Genomic DNA, 22224 nt, shown 5'->3' with positions numbered 1-22224 from the left:
CAACACCATTTTTAACACTCTCCATCTCAGTAATATTTACTCGTTCAATTGGTTTATTAAATCAAGCAGGAGTATGATTCACATTCGATGTAGAAATTAAAGGTGCTGTAGGAAACTTTTGTAAAAAAATATTTTTTACATATTTATTAAAACTGTTAAAACATTATGTCCTGACAGTAGAATATGATACAGATAATCTGTGAAAAAAATCAAGCTCCTCTGGCTCCTCCCAGTGGTCCTATTGCCATTTGCAGAAACTCCATCGCTCCCGGTAAAAAATAACCAATCAGAGCTAACTTTGTTTGTGTTCAAAATGTAGAAAAATGTATATAATAAGCGAGTACACCATGAATCCATTTTCCAAACCGTGTTTTTGGCTTGTCCTGAATCACTAGGGTACACCTATAATAAGTGTTTATATTCGGACTATTTTAGATTGCTTCGGGGGTACCGCGGTGGAGTAACCCAGTACCTTTGTGATTCTTCATAGACATAAACAGAGAGAAGTAGTTCCGGCTAAGATGTTCTTCCGCAAGACGCAAGCAGTTCTGTTTATTAACCGCTAGAGCGTCAAAAGTTCCCTACCGCAGCTTTAAAGTGCCAGGTTTAACACCATTCTCTTTCTTTTTGAGAGCAATACAGTCTGAAATTTTATGTCCTGGCCTCTTACAATAGAAACAAACCATCTCACCTTTCATACGTGTAACTGAAGTATTATCAGCAAAATTTGACACCGTATTCTGGTGTGAAACATTCTTTTTAGGTTAACCAGGATCACTCAACTTAGACCTGGTCGAATCATTGAAGTGATTAACAGAAATTGATGAGTAAGAACAAATTAATTTGCCATAAGAGCAGCATCTGACATTTACTCACTTTATGGTCATTGAGATACATAGCATTTGGAAAACTTTTACTGAGGTACACCAGCGGTCAAACAATTTCTTTCTAGCAAACTCAAGATATCTGTACTGTTTTCAGTCCTAAAGTGACTTCTACATTTCTGTCGGTATGCTTCAATCAGGTGCCAGTTCATAAGCATGCAAAATAGCATACTTAACGATTTTATAATTACGACTTTGTTCCATAGTTAGCGCTAAATAAACTTCCTGGGTTCTTCCTACCAAAACACATTGCAAAAGTAAGGTCCAAAATTATTTTGGCCATTTCAAAGATTCTGCAACACGCTCAAAATGTTGGAAATACTTTTCTACTTCCTTCTCCACAAACAGCGGCACTAATGCATTTTTTTTGTAAATGTCAAAAACAGGTGGAAAGGAAATGAGAAGAAATCCTTGATTACTGACGAAACTTCTATTAAAAGATGCAGCAGAGAAACACAACAGCAAAGCAAACACACACTTGAGATGCCGCTAAACTAGACTACTAGAAAAACAAATCCCATCAGCCACTTCACCCGGAACTGTCATACATACATGCTCCAGATGCAATCTGCACCTTAGTTATGAGATAAACAAAGACTTACCAAAAGTCATCCCTCAAATTATGTTCATACTCAGCAGGCATCAAATACACAGATACAGAAAAACAACAAAGTGTCACCTTTAAAAAAATGAGAGACTCCAATTCCTAACTATAAACAACACTAACTAAACCTATCTAATCTTCAAAGGTGTACTGGACTCGGGGCAGAGAAAATTAAAACCTCCATCCCAGAATAACCTTCAAAAATAAGAAAGGCAGAAAAAAAACAAAAAACAGTGCCTCTATGGAAGGATTTTAAACCCAGCTGAGAACACTCTAAATACCTGAAGTCTAATCATTTAAAAAGGTGAACACACTAAAGGCATTATGTATTTACTTAGAAATCCTGGACGAGCCCCATATTTTATGTTACGACTAGCTCGTATTAAGCCGCAACACAAAAGAGGGACGAAGCAGAAATGTTTAAATCAAAAACCAGTTTTATTGAATTAAACATATCACAACCTATAATAATAAACATAAGTCTAGGGATAAGGAAAAACAAAATCTTGACACTGCATGTGTAAGAAAACATAAGGAGCCACTCATGAGGAGAGTTTCCCCAGAGAGTGCCTGTCCCAAATAAGGCACAGCACTCTTATATACTCTAACTAATTATCAATTAACATGAGGAAAACCAATCAGGAACTCTCACGACCTGGACCAATAGAATCAGGAGACTCGGGGTCATCACAGTGTTTTTATATATTATATAGTGCATTTTAATAAAAAATAAAAAAAGATTACATTTTTATTTGCAACAGTTATGCAAACAACAATAAAGACATTTATGACAGTAAAACAGCGGCATCTGCCAACAGATACGTGCTGCATTGTCAAGAGAACAGTCTATGGTCCCAGCTGAAGATAATGAGGACATTTGTCGCTCCTTTCGTAAAGTGCATTCCTAACAACTACTTAATGGCATGCACGTGCCCTGCTTACTCCAAAGTCCCCACTCCAAGGGGATAAGGATGATCACTTCCATTTGGAATTCGCCCTGGAGCCATTCGGTACTGAAACTAATACCGGCACAAGCCTACCCAGCAGATTTTTGCCATTTCCAAGAGGGTTACAGTTACCTCTAATCTTCCATATGCACCTAAATGGTTGTTCATATGTGTAACTGCTTCCGAATCCTCCTTAGAAAAGGATGGGGCTTCTGCAACATTCCTGTCCCAAGTGTTACAGGTACGTTTTCCCTGTGGGTAGTGCTATGACAACAGTAACTGGCCTTATTGTGGGTACAGGTGGCTTGCACAGGACACTAAATTGGGCAGCATCCATAGCGCTTTGGTAGGGATTGTCAATTCGTCGGTCACAGACGTGACTTCAAGAATGACCGACTGAAAGGGAATGTCTCGGTTTTGTATTGAAAACTCGTTCCCTGAAGGAGGGAACGGAGACATCATGTTCCCATCACCAGTTACCACAGCTGATGTACCACCACTCCCCAGCGAAAACTTTATCATGTGCTGCACTGGCTGCCAAATCATACTCACGCTGTGATCAATGGCAGCTGGATGCAATAATTGCATGCCAAAGTGCATTGGCTTATTTTGTTTACACTCATAGTGTATTGGTCTCTCTGGCAAGATTCCCAATTCATTGGTCAATTCAGGAAACAAAGGTTACAATACGCAACTGAGATGTTGCTTCTTTAATAAGCCTCCCTTTAATTTTTGTTTAAAAAAAAACCTATTTGCAATGGTGTGTGAAAGTGAATAAATTAAAATACATTCAGAACTGTTATTTTATATGATCAAATTTGACCATTCTAAATTATTGTGCTTTCTTCAACGTAAAGTACAGACACACACAAAGCCACATTCCAGAGCACAGAAACTTGTTGTCAGCGCTTCAGCTTTTATGTTCTTATTGATTTTTACAGTTTATTCTGTTCATCTCAATGTTTCTGCAGAGTGAGAAGAGGCAATGTGAGCAGACCAGTGGCACACCTTATGACTAGCTGTTATATCTTCAGGGAGAGCAACAAAAAAACAACCCTACAGACAAACACACAGAAGACACACATGCGGCAGACTGCAGACCAGCAGCACATTTCTCTCCAGCCATTGGGTGATGGACTACAGACAGTCAAAGACCAGCATAAAACCAGCATGAAGAAGAGGTATGAGAGAGTGTTTGAGGTAAGCAAACTAAAAGAGAATCAAACCCTTCTGAACAAGATCTACATACACCTCTACATCATAGAGGGAGAGAGTGAAGGAGTGAATGAAGAACATGAGGTTTTACAGACAGAGAAAACACCCAGAACAAAAGACACTCCAATCTGCTGCAATGACATCTTTAAACCCTTACATCAACCAGGATTTGAGGAGAAAGACAAAATCAAGACTGTTCTTACTAAAGGCATCGCTGGAATTGGAAAAACCATCTCTGTGCAGAAGTTCATTCTGGACTGGACAGAGGGAAAAGCCAATCAGGATGTAGATTTTATGTTTGTGCTTCCATTTCGAGAGCTGAACTTGATTAAAGATCACCAGTACAGTCTTCACAGACTTCTGCTGGACTTTTACCCTGAACTTCATGATCTGGGCATAAATATTTATGAGGAGTGCAAAGTTGTGTTCATCTTTGATGGTCTGGATGAAAGCAAAATTTCACTGAAGTTTTCAGATGATGAGAGAGTTTGTGATGTGACTGAGTCTTCATCAGTGGGTGTGTTGATGTCAAACCTCATCAGAGGAGAGCTGCTTCCCTCTGCTCTCATCTGGATCACCTCCAGACCAGCAGCAGCCAATCAGATCCCCTCAGAATACATCAACCGTGTGACAGAAATTCAGGGATTCAATGATTCTCAGAAGGAGGAATATTTCAGGAAGAGAATCAGTGACGAGCATCAAGCCAGCAGAATCATCTCACACATCAGAAGATCAAGAAGCCTCCACATCATGTGTCACATCCCCGTCTTCTGCTGGATCTCAGCCACTGTGCTTCAAAACCTCCTGAAACAAGATGATAGTGCAAAAATCCCTCAAACTCTGACTGAAATGTACATCCACTTCCTGCTGACTCAGATTAACATAAAGAGTCAGAAGTATTTTGAGAAAAAATCAAAGAAACTCTTTAAGTCACACAGAGATGTGATTGTAAAACTCGCTGAACTGGCTTTCAAACAGTTAATGAAGGGCAATGTGATTTTCTATGAAGAGGACCTGATTGAGAGTGGCATAGACGTCACCGAAGCCTCAGTGTATTCTGGAATTTGCACTGAGATCTTTAAGGAAGAATCTGGGATTCATCAGAGGAAAGTCTACAGCTTCATTCATCTGAGCTTTCAGGAGTTTCTAGCTGCTTTCTTTGTGTTTTATTGCCATATTACCAAGAACAAAGAATCACTGAAGTCATTTCTGAATAAAATAAGCCAGCAGTACAGTCTCTCTCTGTATGATCTACTAATCTCAGCAGCTGTTAAAGCCTTAAAGAGTGAAAATGGTCAACTGGATCTTTTCATACGGTTCCTGCTGGGCCTCTCACTAAAGTCCAATCAGAGACTCATAAAAGATCTACTGACACGCACAGTGAACAGCTCAGAGACCATCAAGAGAATCACACAAGACATTAAATATGCAATCAAGAGTGATGTAGGTCTTTCAGCTGAGCGATGCATCAATTTGTTCCTCTGTTTGCTGGAAATAAAGGATCAGACTCTGTACATAGAGATTCAGGAGTTTTTGAAATCAGAGAATCACTTAGTGAATAGACTCTCAGTGTGTCACTGCTCAACAGTCGCCTACATGCTTCAGATGTCAGAGGAAGTGCTGGATGAGTTTGATCTGAAGAAATACAACACATCAGATGAGGGTAGAAGGAGACTTATACCAGCTGTGGTGAACTGCAGAAAATCTCTGTGAGTATTGATTTATGTGATTAAAGATGAAACTGAATGTAAGTTTTGTTGAGACACAGTAATGTTCTAATTACACCATCAAATCATGACTCTGTTTTCTTTGTGCCATCAATTCATCCATTACAACTAATATGTAATCAAGTTTTTTTTGTGTGTGTTTGTACAAAATAAAGTAATTTGTTTTTTTATGACTTTTGAACCTCTTTACGACTCTTAAAATTAATGTTTATCTTTTGAAATTTCACATTGTGCTGTTAGTTGTATACAAACCCGATTCCAAAAAAGTTGGGACACTGTACAAATTGTGTATAAAAACAGAATGCAATGATGTGGAAGTTGCACATTTCAATATTTTATTCAGAATACAACATAGATGACATATCAAATATTTAAACTGAGAAAATCTATAATTTTAAGGGAAAAATAGGTTGATTTTAAATTTCATGGCATCAACACATCTCAAAGAAGTTGGGACAAGACCATGTTTACAACTGTGTGGCATCCTCTCTTCTTTCTGTAACAGTCTGCAAACGTCTGTTGACTGAGGAGACAATTTGCTCAAGTTTATGAATAGGAATGTTGTCCCATGCTTGACTAATACAGGCTTCTAGTTGCTCAACTGTCTTATGTCTTCTTTGTCGAATATTACTCTTTATGATGCGCCAAATGTTTTCTATGGCTGAAAGATCTGGACTGCAGTCTGGCCATTTCAGTACCTGGATCCTTCTTCTACACAGCCATGATGTTGTAATTGATGCAGTATGTGGTCTGGCATTGTCATGATGGAAAATACAAGGTCTCCCATTAAAGCAACAACGTCTAGATGGGAGCATATGTTGTTCTAAAACTTGGATATACCTTTCAGCATTAATGGTGCCTTTTCAGATTTGTAAGCCGTCCATGCCACACGCACTCATGCACCTCATACCGAGTAAAAAAAAAAAAAAAAGAATTCGCAACGAATTCTGAGAGGCTCTTTTTATACCCAATCATGTTGCCAATTGACCTAATAAGTTTCAAATTGGTCCTCTAGCTGTTCCTTATATGTACTTTTAACATTTCCGGCCTCTTATTGCTTCCTGTCCCAACTTTTTTGTAATGTGTAGCTCTCATGAAATCCAAAATGAGCCAAATATTTGGCATGACATTTCATTGTAAATTATTCTATTCCTTTTTTACTCAAAATTTTAGAGTGTCTCAACTTTTTTGGAATCGGGTTTGTACTATCTGGAGTAACAGTAATAGCTAAAATTATTTTGGAGTTTATCTTTCCTACTTCCTCATTACTTGACTGTGACTCTGAAGCCACATGTTTTTGAACACTGAATATGTTGGTTAACACATTTTATTCTGTGTTGTAGACTTGCTGCCTGTAATCTCACTGATCAGTGCTGTAAAAGTTTGTCTTTATCTCTAAAATCATCAAACTCACTGAGAGAGCTGGACCTGAGTAATAATGACCTGCAGGATGCAGGAGTGAAGGTTCTGTCTGATGGACTGAAGAGTTCACACTGTCAACTCACCATACTGAGGTAAGAAAACTAAAGGTTCTCTTGGTTGTGAAATTTAAGATGTCCTCTGTTCTGGTCCTAATCTGTTGGGAGTTTTTAATATATCAGCAGACCCCACTACATCTGAATACTTTGGCTTTGTAATTGCTCCAGCAAAACAATGAACAAAAAAATAATTGCAAATATTCAAGTATAGATGAGTGAACATTTCTGCTATATAATGTGTTTACATGCATTTCTTGTTCTACATCAGATTTTGTCATAGGTGAAATTGTACATTCATTATTAACCTCTGACTTAAGCATTGTAATTGCCAATAGAGCTACATGAACCCATATGTTATGCTGATGCAACAACAAATTTGCATACTGTATGATTAATACTATCTGTAGCCATGATTTCAAAACCACTCTGTTTGGCCATATTTCCAGTCAATATTTAGAGTTTACCATCTGATGAACGACAGAATATTAGTCACATAAAATATTTTCCCCACCATCTCTTTATTATTGTTCTGTATTTCATCCTATGCTTTAGACTTGCTTTATGCAATCTCACTGCTCAGTGCTGTAAAAGTTTGTCTTCATCTCTACAATCATCAAACTCACTGAGAGAGCTGGACCTGAGTAACAATGACCTGCAGGATTCAGGAGTGCAGCTACTATTTGATGGACTGAAGAGTTCACACTGTCAACTCAACATACTGAGGTAAGAAAAACAGATAAAGATCAGATAACAGATCACTTGGTTATGAAAGTAAAGATTTCCTTTGCTCTGTCCTTGATGTCTTTGGTGTTTGAATCAGCAGAATCCAGTGTGTCTGTTTTTGAAAATTATTTATTCACTGATTTACTTTTTATATTTGTGAGAAGTTGAGATGAACAGAAATTGTTACTGAGATCAATTCCGCTCCATCAACACTGTGAAATTGAGTAAAACGCTGAACTGGACCTGTAATTATTTGTGGATAAATTACTACACTGAATCAGTCATCAGAGTTACAGGAATCTGAACACAGCTGTGTATGAATCAGGTTAAGATGGTCTCCAGTCCCAGATGATGTGATGTTGATTGTTTGTGTGTGTTTGTAGATTATCTGGCTGTATGGTGACAGAGGAAGGCTGTTGTTTTCTGGCTTCAGCTCTGAGTTTAAACCCCTCACACCTGAGAGAGCTGGATCTGAGCTACAATCACCCAGGACAATCATTAGTCAAGCTGCTCTCTGATCCAAACTACAGACTGGACAACCTCAAGTATGTTAAACACTAACATCCTGTCCTGTGGGTTTGTACAGGAATGTAATATAAAATGACATGTACAGCTGCAATTAAAATTATGTAATCCCATAGACCTAAAAGACATTTTGCTGCTGAGAACTAACTAACAAATGCACCAGTAAATCTTATTTAATCTAATCATTGAAACACTGTTTCATGTGCAAAATTATACAACCCCCAAAAATTAATTTTGTGCAGAATCTTTTATTCTTTTAACCTCTTCTTCTTGGTTAAGAGTGGCGAGGTGTTCTGACATAAAGGCCATGGTTGTTTAGTGTTCTACTTGTGTTCTACAATGAAATAAATGTCTCAAGGAACTTTCTTTGTGCCCTACCATATATAAACAAGTTGCTTAAAAAAAGAATAAAAAATTATAAATTCTTTGTAATTAAGTACAGTTTTGGATATTTCTACTTTTCTCAAGTATAAATATTTCTTAACTTTTAATTCACTGATTTGTAATATCAAATTCATGTGTCAAAGTCAAATAATAAAATACGTTCACCAAGCATTTAACAGAGGTGTATGAAATAGGGGTGTACGATAAATATTTGCCAATAATTAATGTGCATCGCGGTTCTCTAATCCGCAGTAAATTCCATCAGGTGCATGATTTCAAATAGAGCAGCTGTTACTACACAGAGCTGTTGTTAACTGACAAGCTGCGCAAACCCAAGCTCATTATCAGCGCACTAATTATCGGCTAATATTTATTGAGCACCCCTAGTATGAAACAGTATTGACTAAAGAATGTCTAAAAAGACTTGTGATGTAAAGGTAATAGTAACATTTAATATACAACACAATTACTTAAGTATCCATACATAAAAACATGGATAGATGTCTGTTCTGTATATAGTTTGCTTTGTATTTGTAGTAGGACACTTTCACCGTGATTTGTTCAGCAGTTCTTGAGAAAGAGTTCGCAAAAAAAAACAAAAAAAAAACATAATAATAATAATAATCATGATTAACTTACCCTTATGATGTTTACAACCTGTATTGATTTCTCCTCTTTTGACCCCTTTAACTTTCATTGCATGAACTAACTTGTTCTTCGAAATATTGGGTTTTGCAAAGGAGGAAATTCATACAGATTTGCAACAATATGAAGGAAATCATGAACAATTTTAATCTTTAGGTGACATATACTTTAACTCTTAGGTATTCCAACAGAAACCTTTTCTTTACTTTTAACTATGACATCTGCATATTTTAAACAACACCGCTTGCATCAATTCAACAGCTTCTTGTAACTCATAACAGCAACATCCGAGAAACAGACTCAAGTCTCTGATCCCAAAACACAAATTCAAAGCTTGCTGCTAATCTAGAAAGTGAATTCTCATTGTTGTTTGAGAGCAAAAACAGATTGAACATACAAACACATAAATCATAGGCTAAATGAGAGAAAAAAATAAAAAAAAATAAAAAAATACAGTACAGACCAAAAGTTTGGAAACATTACGATTTGTAATGTTTTTGAAAGAAGTTTCTTCTGCTCATCAAGCCTTTATTTGATCAAAAATATAGAAAAAACAGTAATATTGTGAAATATTATTACAACTTAAAATAATAGTTTTCTGTTTGAATATATTTAAAAATATATATATATATATATATATATTCCTGTGATGCAAAGCTGAATTTTCAGCATCATTCCTCCAGCCTTCAGTGTCACATGTAACATCAGTCGATCACATGATCATTTAGAAATCATTCTAATATTCTGATTTATTATGAGTGTTGGAAACAGTTCTGCTGTCTAATATTTAATGAATAAAAGGTTCAAAAGAACTGCATTTATAAAAAATATAAAAAAATTATATTAATATATATTCTAATAATATATTTTCTTTACTATCACTTTTTATCAATTTAACACATCTTTGCTGAATAAAAGTATTGATTTTATTAAAAAAAAATTTCTTTTTATTCATCAAAGTATCCTAAAAAAGTATTAAAATATTAAGCAGCAGAACTGTTTCCAACTTTGATAATGAATCATCATATTAGAATGATTTCTAAAGGATCATGTGATAATGATCCTAAAAATTCAGCTTTGCATCACAGAAATAAATGATAATTGAAAGTATAATAAATTTAAAAACAATTATTTTAAAATGTAATAATATATCACAGTATTACATTTTTTTTCTGTATTTTTGATTAAAATAAATGCAGGCTTGATGCATTAAAAATAGTAATGTTTCCAAACTGTTTCCAAACTTTTGGTCTGTACTATATATATATATATATATATATATATATATATATATATATATATATATATATTATATTATATTTGATGTTGTATATTTTTTATTTGTATATATTTTTTATATTATTATTATTTTTTTAGTGTGGATCATGGAGGAGAGTGCAGAATTACAGCAGGACTACAGAAATGTAAGTCTCTCTCTCTCTCACACACACACACAAAATACCTTTGATCATAGTTTTTTTTTTTTTTTTTTTTGGTGTGTGTTACAATTGTAATAATCTCTCTTGTGTTTAGATGCATTCAATCTTACACTGGATCCAAAAACATCAAACACTCACCTGTCTCTGTCTGAGAGGAACAGAAAGGTGACACGTGTGAGATACCCGCAGCCGTATCCTGATCATCCAGAAAGATTTGAGTGTCATCAGGTTCTGTGTAGAGAGAGACTGACTGGACGCTGTTACTGGGAGGCTAAATGGAGAGGTGGGGGGGTTAATATATCAGTGACATATAAAGGAATCAGCAGGAAAGGATATGGTGAAAATGTGTTGTTTGGATACAATGAAATATCCTGGAGTCTGAACTGCTCCTATACCAGTTTTACTTTGTGGCACAATAATAAGAAATTAAACAAATCAGTCTCTTCACATTTCTCTAACAGAGTAGGAGTGTATCTGGACTGGTCAGCTGGCACCCTGTCCTTCTACAGCGTCTCTGACACACACACACTCACACACTTACACACATTCAACACCACATTCACTGAACCCCTGTATGCTGGATTTAGATTTTATTATTCTGATACTTCAGTGTCTCTATGTGACTAAATATCTTCATGTGAGAAACAACTGAGACACAATTGAGTGACACAAAGAAACACTCACATTCACATTATCCTCACAAAGTTGTGAATTCTTTCTATCATTAACTATTTAAATAAAGGTACTGTATGTAAGTTTTTGAATTTACTAAAGCATAAAAATACCATAATATGTTTGCAGATATTTAAGAAACATGCTAAGTTAACATACTTGTTTATCTGAAAAAAATGCAGTTAGTAATTCTCCTTTGAAAACATGTAAAAATTGTCTCTGCCTGCGTCCCAATGTGCACACTGTCCGTGCAAAATTATATGTGATATTAGTAATTTTCAATACTATTTAGGGCAGATAGGGTGAATAGTATGCTCATTGGGACACAGGACATGTTTTGGTTTGTGAAACCCGCCCACTGCCAGTTTACCCAATTGTGTTTTGTCAAGTACACTCATTCTTGTTGGTGTTGTCAATCTGGCAAACTGTTTGTGCTATATATTAATAATTAAATACTTATTTTAATCAATAATCAGTAAAGGTCTGTTTTCTTGTCTGTTCATTCTCAATATCAACACTTTCATCACTCAAAACCACTCTTTTTCTGTTAAAATGAAAACTGAAGTTGTGAGGCATCAGTCATGGGATGGTTTTTCTATTAAAAGGTCAAATGAGTATATGACATTCACTGGATTTTCTGTCACCACTTAATGTGTAATATGTAATAATGTGTAAATCAATTATTCAATGCCAATATGCAATGAAATTCAATATTCAAAATTTGAAATATATATATTACGTGAAAGCTGAAGTATTCGTAATATTAGTTCAACATGTGTGTTAACCTATTCAGATTATAAATAAATGAACAGTGAACTTTACTAATGAAAAGCCGACAATTCAAAGAGGTTTATTTGATAAAGACCTGATATACTGTGCTATATATACCATATTGACCCGATTATAAGACAACCCCCCTTTTTCAAGATGTACCTTTTGAAATCCAAATTTTGTTTTACTTAGAAAAAATATACTTGTATTTTCTTAAATTATAGACATATTTATAGTTAAAAAAAAATTTGTTTTTTTTTTTAAAGTATTTTAAATACTGGTAAAATGTACCAACAATCCCATTTAAAAAAGTACACTTTTAGATATACCATAAAATCCCATCTGAAAATATTCCCATCTGAATTATAGGCCTATGACATTTAGTCTATCCATTTCAAAGCTTTTCTTTTTCTTTTTAACACACATTACATTACAATTTCATGGCACACTAATTTTACGTGTTTTTTGCACCAGCTATTGTTGTGGTGGTATTACTGACATGTCAAAGTATAGACACTGAATATAAGACAGCCACAAATGTATTTCCAAGAAAAAAACATTATATTTGGTTTAATACGGTATGTTTGAATTTCTGTAAACTGCAACGAATAAGTTTACGATCTGACCTCATTCTTGCCTTTGATAGGTGGTCAAAACGTAACATTTTAGCTTTGATTTAAATGGATATTAGTAGAAACACTGACTCCTTCAGCTCTCTATATTGACATTTTCTCCCACAACCTTTTTCCAGCTGTGTGAATGGAATGTTTACTCATTTCTAACACCTGGAAATTCACTTCTCTCTGCACTTACACTTCCTGTGAATATCATGCCATTACTGTTTCTGATTCTACCAAAATTTTATTTATTCACCTTTCATCCTCCATGTCAAGACATGCTGTTGTTTTCTTGGTGACTTCAGCAGAGAGGATGATGTTCTAGCTCTTCTGGCCTTGTTTAAACTCTCTAAGTTTCAATTTGATGATCTCACTATCTCAGCTTGTGACTCTGCCTGCCTTTAATGCCTTTAATGCTTGTCTGAATTGATTAAACAGAGAAAAATCAAACATTAGACCACCTCACTGATTTAGAAATATTTATTTGTGTTACTGTAACATCTTACAAACCAGTTATTAGCAGGGGCACTGTTCTGTAAATAAGTGTTCTTTTTGTATTTGTGCTGCATTATCATTGAATCAGGTCCTTTGCTGAGTACATTTTTCTGTAAGCCTAGTAAGTGCTGGACATACTCCACAGTAGGTAGATGTCTGAGCCATGTGATTGGGAGTGTCCCAGGGGATTTATGGCTGCCATTTGTTCATCACTCAGTACATCGCCCATCTCAGGAACAGTGACACCATGGTGTGGCCCATCAGGCAGGCCACTATGGAGCCAGAAGAGTCTCAATAAAGGTAAATGCACACACTACAGTCACATATGCACACATAGGATTCATACATGCACACACATAATTCATAAATACACACACAGGATACACAAATGCACACAAAATTCACAAATGCACACACAAAATTTAAAAAGCACAGAAGATTTAGAAATGCATACAAAATTCAGAAATGCACACAAAATTCAGAAATACACACACAATTTAGAAATGCAAACAACATTTACAAATGCACTCAAGATTCACAAATGCACAGGACAAGATTCAGAAATGTATTTCTGATGCACACACACATATATCTTGATTTACAAACTGCTTGCGGTCTGTGAACTTCACTGCATTTGTGTGTGAATTTTGAGACTCCCTTGACTTGGCTCGACACACAAATGCCTTTTTTTAAACAGGGAATGATCTGCAACCAATCAGATATCTCCCTTGTTTTAGCCAATCACAAGAATGCACCCCACGTGGGGGATTGTTTACTTATAAGCCAATCAGCGAACGACTCACTTTCCTCACGCAGCGAACGACTCACTTTCCTCAGCGAACGACTCACTTACCTCACACAGCCGGCGACTCACTTTGCGCAGCGAACGACTCACTATCCTCATGAGTCACCCAGCGAGCGACTCACTTACCTCACGAGACACGCAGCGAACGACTCACTTTCCTCACCCAGCGAGCGACTCATTTTCCTCAGCGAACGATTCACTTTCCTCAAGCAGCGAAGTTGAGCGAACGATTCACTTTCCTCAAGCAGCGAAGTTGAGCGAACGATTCACTTTCCTCACGCAGCAACCAACTCACTTTCCTAAGCGAACGACAGCCGGAGACACACTTTTCGCAGCCAGAGAGCCACTTTCCTCTCGCAGCGGACCACTGACTCTCTCTTCATGTAGGGACTGAATATTATAATTAAAGTGACTTCTATATTGCATCCAAAAGAATATTTAGATATATTTAAATATTCAAAAAGGTTTAAACATTTTTTTTTTTTTTTACTTTCATTAAAATATTTCAATAAAATGAAATAATTGCCTATTGCAAATTTATGAATCCATGGTTAACTTTTTTTCTGCAGTCACTGGGCTATATGTATTGAGACATTTTTAAATTTATATTTAGTAAAAAATAATAAAAAATAAACCTGAATTGTAATCTAAACATCTGTATTTTCATACAATTTAATACAATTGCTGTGTGAACACGTTCATGTGATTGGCTTATAAGTAAACAATCCCCCCACATGGGGTGCATTCTTGTGATTGGCTTAAAGAAGGGAGATATCTGATTGGTTGCTGATCATTCCCTGTTTAAAAAAAAGCATTTGTGTGTCGAGCCAAGTCAGGGGAGTCTCAAAATTCACACACAAATGCAGTGAAGTTCACAGACCGCAAGCAGTTTGTGAATCAAGATATATGTGTGTGTGCATCAGAAATACATTTCTGAATCTTGTCCTGTGCATTTGTGAATCTTGTCCTGTGCATTTGTGAATCTTGAGTGCATTTGTAAATGTTGTTTGCATTTCTGAATTGTGTGTGTATTTCTGATTTTTGTGTGCATTTCTGAATTTTGTATGCATTTGTGAATCTTCTGTGCTTTTTAAATTTTGTGTGTGCATTTGTGAATTTTGTGCGCATTTGTGCATCTTGTGTGTGCATTTATGAATCATGTGTGTGCATCTATGAATCCTGTGTGTGCATATGTGAATGTAGTGTGTGCATTTATCTTTATTGAGACTCTTCTGGCTCCATAGGCCACTGTCCTCCCAGTCCAAATGTGGTAGGTACAATACCTGAAAAGACATGTAAAGTGTTTATGTAGGGCAGTGGTTCTCAAACATTTTTGCATCAAGGACCCGGACCACATTTGATAACATTTTGTAACAAACTCCAGAAATACACAATATTAATTCTGAGACTGAATAACATTACTTTCTTTGTCAATGTATGTTCAGATTAATGTAAATGGGATGCATTTTTTGGTAAAATTTATAAAGAAGTTTATGGACAAATAGTCTATTTCTAGAAAAAGTCAGAATTAAAAAGTTGTGTGTATTTATATATACCCCCCCTTGAACCTCCCTCAAGGACCAGTGCCAAACCCATTGCCAAGTTTATTCTTACTGATTGAATATACTTTAATTCAAATAAAATCTTCGGACATACTTCATACGTATAGTTCTTTTTAGCAAGGGTTAAGTGTAATTAACAAGCAGGTTATGTCCTAATTTTCAGCTTTAAAAAAAATGCAGCACCCATGTATGCTGACAGCCTGCTGGTATGATATGGATGCAGAAAATGAGTTTATAATACCCTCAGTATTAGGGGTTTAGCCATTTACCCAAATCTAGGGCCTTGTAGAATCTCAATAGACATGCAGTACAAACTTTGGTTCAGTTATATTAAGAACATGTTTGTCTTCCATCCTGCAAAGTTTGGTGAGGCTATGAATAACACTTTAAGATATTAATGCCCAAACATGGTTCTCTGATAGTGTTTCTAATGCTACAAAAATGACAATCTCAAGGACTGACAAAAAATATGAATATTTTTACAGGCCTTGGTTTTGGGACCCAAATATAATATAGAAAAACTCTTCACCTGAGATGTTGCTGCAACCACTTTCCTGGATTCTGACTGATTTGACATGGAATAAAGCCTCTATATTCTATTAGACACTAGAAGGAGAAGACCAGGGTTGATTTGGAGGTCTAAAAACACCCTTGCCATGAAAAACAGACCGTTGATATGGACGCGGAACGGACTATTTTCTTTAGCGGAAGCAATACAATCGTTTTTAAAATCAATACATTTTGTCAAATTATTTATTTATTTTGTAGGTAGCAATGTAATAAGTGGGATCGTGTATAGCGAGGCGGTTGTTTTAGCGAATAACAACCCCTTCAGGCTGATTTTTCACCAGCAATGACTGGAAACTCACCTGTTGGCCGCTCACACAGTGTTCAAAGCAAGGGGCAAGGAACTCGACCGGAAGTTGAAGTCGGGTGGGGGCTGCCATCTTTTAGCAGAACTTCACTTGCGTTAGCATTCCCATTGACTCCCATTCATTTTGGCGTCACTTTGACAGCGAATAACTTTACATCTGAGGCGTTTAAAGACTCTGTTTGTCCATTATTTATTTCTAAAGATACACGACAATGTATAAAGGGCTCCATTACCTTCTATGTTACATTATGGCCCGTATAAACAGTTTTTGTAAAAAATAGGCTAACGATTGCGTCATAACCACTCGGCTCTATGTCGCATTACCGTACAGACAGGAGGAGAAGCTCGCAGGCAATTAACTTAATATGGCGTACTGGCATTACATTTTAAAATACTATACAAAATAATTAATCAGAATACTTACTCCTGCTCACTCACGACAAAGAACTCCCCTGCTCAAGCTCGCCGTCTCTGCAAGATTAACGATGGCAGTTTGCACGCACAGCCACTTAGAAGATTTACATCTGGCAGACAGGTTGCTGACGTCGTCAAGCTTCGTTTGAGTCTGCGCGTCAGAAATGGAAGTGCTAAAAAACGATAAAACTGGGCTTCATTTGTCTCAATTGAGTTCCAGTGGGGTCGCTGTGTACATTTCTTTTACTGTCTATGGTTCAAAACGTCCCTCACGCTAGTGTTTCTTCTTCTCTCCTGTTTCCATGTCGGTGGCGGCGCCAAGCAAGTCGCCACCTGCTGTTGTGGAGTACGAATTACATGACAGTTTACTAGCATGTGTGTGGATCTGAAGGCATTTGCGTGTGGATCAGCAAGGCGGAAAATTTGTGCCAAAAGTCACGTGACAGTTTTTCGTACTTGTAAAATTTTGTTTTGTACTTGAAGGATTTTGTTTTGTACTTGAAGGATTTTGTTTTGTATTTGAAGGATTTTGTTTTGTACTTGAAGGATTTTAGTTTGTACTTGGAAGATATTTTTGTCATTGAAGACATACTACATTTCTTTGTTCATGTAAAACGTACTGTATTTGTTTGATAGCTACGTTTTTCTATTTGCAGAACAAAATGCATTAGTTTGTGAGTGATGTTTTGTATTTGCAAACCACACTGAGTTTGTTTGTGAATCGTTGGGTGTGAGTAAAACACATTTTGTGTGTGTGTGTGTGAGGTTTTGGCATGATTCTCACTCCATAAAAAACACCCGAGTTCTGCTCTTGTTGTGTTCTAATGGGTGGATTAGTGCATCCGTTGTGATATTATTTTTGGAAGCTCTTAAAAAATGCTGATGAAGCGCTCATTTCTCTCTCGTCTTTCTCTGTTCTTTGGCCAGACACATAATTTATTAATGAGATCTGATCCGGTAATAATAACATATTTATTTGTCCGATCTCGCCCCGAAACGCGGCTGTCATGTGGACTTCAAGTGTTCAGAGAAATACATCGCGAGCTCGCGAACATTTGGCTGCCGCGAATATATCATGTTATTACTTTAAACAGTTCAGAAACATCTGAATTTAGCTCTTGGTGTGTTCTAACGGGTAGATTGCGTGCAATCGCCGTTTTAAAAGGTCTTAAATAAGAGTGAATTCGCTCGTTGTGAGCTGCGTGGAGACATTGCCTGCATGAATTATTAATGAGCCCTGACCCCTGTAATAATCAGATATGTTGGTTTAGCTTGTCAGTTTGAAGGAAATTGTATTATTTACTTGTATTTTTAACCAATGTAAAAGTGAAAGTAAACAAAACTCCGGGTCTTGCAACCAGTAGGGGCGCGATTTTTCTCAGACAATAGAAGTCTATGGGAATTTATATTTAAAAATTAATAAAAAAAAAAAAAAACTTTAAGTCTGATCAGTCTGAAAAGATATAGCACACACCACCGCTCTATCCCGCAGGTGTCTGCAGAGTTTGGGGCTTGTGGCTAGAGCTGTAGTCAAGTCCAGCTTTGTCGAGTCCAAGTCAAGTCCAAGTCCAGGACTAGTCGAGACCGAGTCAAGACCGAGTCCAAAGAGGTTCGAGTCCAAGTCAAGTCCAAGTCAAGACCGAGTCCAAATGAGAGAAAAAAGGGTCTTCTTCAAGACCACACACTTAACTACTGATAATGTATGTGATGCGAGAGACAGCGCATCTCTTATTCTAAGAAAATAATTTGGCATTATTATTTGTAATGATCAAAAAGCATGTGCAAAGTAAAAACTCTGTATGACAGGGGTCTCCAAACTACATCTTGGATGGCCAATGTCCTGAAAAGTTTAGCTCCAACTGGCCTTAACACACCTGGAAGATTAGTGTGTCTAGTAAGAGCTTGATTAGATGGTTCAAGTGTGTATAATTAGGGTTAAAGCTAACAGGGGCATTACACAAGATCCCGGGCCCCCATGCCCCCCACCCATGAAAATATCCAGGTAAAATAAAATATATTTCAGATTTATACTTTTCAAGGGCCCTCTCTTCCTTTGGGGCCCTGGTAATGAACACTGGTTTTACCCCCAGTCCGACCCTGGGAGCTAAACTATAAAGGACACTGGCCCTCTAGAACAGTTTGGGGCTGTAAGGTCAAATTATTTTTATGTACTTTATTTTCATTTTATTTAAGAGCGAGTCATGGTTGCCCAGCAACAGCAGACGCCACTGGAGCGCGAGCGCAGATTACAGAGTGCTTTGGAAATAAGGAGAGCGGCGCGCCTAGCGTTTTCCACACGTTTTCAGTCGCAAAATCATGCAAATGTGTTTTTTTTGAAGGAGAATTTTTTTTTTTTTTGCTGGACTCGGTCGAGACCAACTAGAAGACTTGGCGAGTCCAATGGCCAAGTCCGAGACAAGTCCGAGTGCAAATGCAAAGAGTCCGAGACAAGTCCGAGACGACAGAAAAATGTCTCGAGTCCGGACTCAAGTCCAAGACCGGACTCGAGTACTACAGCCCTACTTGTGGCTTTAAAGCCCTAGGAGGATTAGCGTTTAGTCTCAGAAAAATAATAAGAAGGAGAAGTTTTCTAGTTATGTTGCCAAGTCAACATAACTAGAAAAAAAGTTTGTTGAGACAAACTTTAAGTTGGCTTGAGAAAGCCTGAACAGAAAGTTTGAAGAAGTTTAAAGAAGTTAGAAGTTTATAGTTTAAAGTTAGATTGATAGATTAGTTGAAAGAAAGAAAGATATATTAGTTAGAAAGAATGGCAGATAGATTAGTTAGAAAGAATGATATAGATTAGCTCAAATGAAAGAATGATAGATAGATTAGTTTGACAGAAAGAATGCATGCGACTAACATGTTTCTAGCATGATTAGCAAGTTACTAGCATGTTGTTAGCATGACTAGCATGTTGTTAGCATGACTAGCATGTCGCTACCATGTTTGTAGTATGACTAGCATGTTGCTAGCATGATTAGCATGCGAATAGCATGTTTTTAGCATGACTAGCATGTCGCTACCATGTTTCTAGCATGATTAACATGCTGCTAGCATGTTGCTAGCATTTTCATAGTACGATTAGCAAGTTACTAGCATGTGGTTACCATGACTAGCATGTTGCTAGCATATTTCTAATATGACTAGCATGCGACTAGCATGTTACTAGCATGTTTCTAACATGATTAGCATGCTAATAGCATGTTGCTCCCATATTGTTATCATGACTAACATGTTGCTAGTATATTTCTAGCATGATTAGCATTTGACTAGCACGTTGCTAACATGTTTCTAGTATGATTAGTATGTTGTTAGCATGTTTCTGGCATGATTAGCATGTGACTAGCATGATTTTAGCATGATTAGCATGTTGCTAGCATGTCTCTAGCATGATTAGCATGTCGCTAGCATGTTTCTAGCATGATTACCGTGTTGCTAGCATGTTGTTAGCATGTTTCTAGTATGACTAGCATGTTGCTAGCATGTTTCTAACATGATTAGCATGCGACTGGCATGTTGCTAGCATTTTGCTAGCATGATTAGCATTTGACTACCATTTCACTAGCATGTTTCTAGCATGATTAGCATGTTTCTAGCATGACTAGCATGCGACTAGCATGTTGCTAACATGATTAGCATGTTGCTAAGATGTTTTCTAACATGATTAACATGTTGCTAGCATGTTGTTAACATGTTTCTAGCATGATTAACATGCGACTAGCATGTTGCTAGCATGTTTCTAGCATGAATAGCATGCAACTAGCATGTTGCTAGCATGATTAGCATGCGACTAGCATTTTGCTAGCATGATTTTAGCATGATTAGCATGTTGCTAGCATGTTTGTAGCATGACTAGCATGTCGCTAGCATGTTATAGCATTATTAACATGTTGCTAACATGTTTCTAGCATTACTAGCATGCGACTAGCATGTTGCTAGCATAATTTTACCATGATTAACATGTTGCTAGCATGTTTCTAGCATGATTAACATGTTGGTAGCATGTTGTTAACATGTTTCTATCATTATTAGCATGCGACTAGCATGTCGCTAGCATGATTAGCATGCGACTAGCATGTCGCTAGCATGTTTCTAGCATGATTAGCACGTTTCTAGCATGACTAGCATGCGACTAACATGTTGCTAGTATGTTTCTTACATGATTAGCATGTTACTAGCATGTTGCTAGCATGTTTCTAATATGACTACCATGCAACTAGCATGTTGCTAGCATGTTTCTAGCATGATTAGCATGTTACTAGCATGTTTCTAGCATGATTAGCATGTTGCTAGCATGTTTCTAGCATGATTAACATGTTGCTAGCATGTTGTTAACATGTTTCTATCATGATTAGCATGCGACTAGCATGTTGCTAGCATGATTAACATGTTGCTACCATGTCGCTAACATGTGTCTAGCATGATTAGCATGTTTCTAGCATGACTAGCATGCAACTAGCATGTTTCTAGCATGCGACTAGCATGGTTCTAGCATGATTTTAGCATGATTAGCATGTTTGCTAGCATGTCGCTAGCATGTCTCTAGCATGATTAACATGTTGCTAGCATGTTTCTAGCATAGTATACCATGATTTACCATATTCAAGTATGATTTACTGATTCTAGCATGATTTAGCATAGTTTACCATGATTTACCACGATTTACCATAGTTTACCATGATTTACTATAGTATACCATGATTTACTATAGTATACCACGATTTACCATGTTCAAGTGTGATTTATTGGTTCTAGCATGTTTTACCATAGTTTACCATGATTTACCATAGTTTACCATTATTTACCACAATTTACCATAGTTTACCATGATTTACTATAGTATACCACGATTTACCATGTTCAAGTATGATTTACTGATTATAGCATGATTTACCATAGTTTACCATGATTTACCATGATTTACAGTAGTTTACCATGATTTACTATAGTATACCACGATTTGCCATGTTCAAGTATAATTTACTGATTCTAGCATGATTTACCATAGTTTACCATGATTTACCATGTTCAAGTATGATTTCCTATGATTCTAGCATGATTTACAATAGTTTACCACGATTTACCATAGTTTACCATTATTTACCACGATTTACCATGTTCAAGTATGATTTATTGATTCTAGCATGATTTACCATAGTTTACCATTATTTACCACGATTTACCATAATTTACCATGATTTACTATAGTATACCACGATTTACCATGTTCAAGTATGATTTACTGATTCTAGCATGATTTATCATAGTTTACCACGATTTACCATAGTTTACCATGATTTACCATGATTTACCATGATTTACCACGATTTACCATAGTTTACCATAATTTACTATAGTATACCACGATTTACCATGTTCAAGTATGATTTATTGATTCTAGCATGATTTAGCATAGTTTACCATGATTTACCACGATTCA

At 36.5% G+C, this 22224-nt stretch overlaps 1 protein-coding gene across 3 annotated transcripts in view; it reads left to right on the top strand.

Annotated features, from left to right (window-relative positions):
• The window catches only part of LOC127976159 (NACHT, LRR and PYD domains-containing protein 3), a 579287-nt gene that overhangs the window by 100681 nt on the left and 456382 nt on the right, over positions 1-22224 (top strand). Inside the window, exons 1-6 of one of the 3 annotated variants that reach the window (XM_052580386.1) lie at positions 3434-5359; positions 6721-6891; positions 7408-7578; positions 7962-8123; positions 10510-10556; positions 10666-11715. The exons of the other annotated variants lie outside the window; for them this stretch is intronic. Of the exons in view, the coding sequence (XP_052436346.1) occupies positions 3447-5359; positions 6721-6891; positions 7408-7578; positions 7962-8123; positions 10510-10556; positions 10666-11198 (2997 nt within the window). The 5' untranslated portion in view covers positions 3434-3446 and the 3' untranslated portion in view covers positions 11199-11715. Of the gene's footprint in view, positions 1-3433; positions 5360-6720; positions 6892-7407; positions 7579-7961; positions 8124-10509; positions 10557-10665; positions 11716-22224 lie in introns of those variants that run through there. 3 annotated transcript variants of the gene reach the window in all.

This window comes from Carassius gibelio, chromosome B17 (assembly GCF_023724105.1).
Source record: "Carassius gibelio isolate Cgi1373 ecotype wild population from Czech Republic chromosome B17, carGib1.2-hapl.c, whole genome shotgun sequence".
Taxonomy (NCBI): Eukaryota; Metazoa; Chordata; class Actinopteri; order Cypriniformes; family Cyprinidae; genus Carassius; species Carassius gibelio.
Note: the sequence above shows the minus strand (reverse complement) of the source record. Positions and strands in the feature narration are given on the sequence as shown.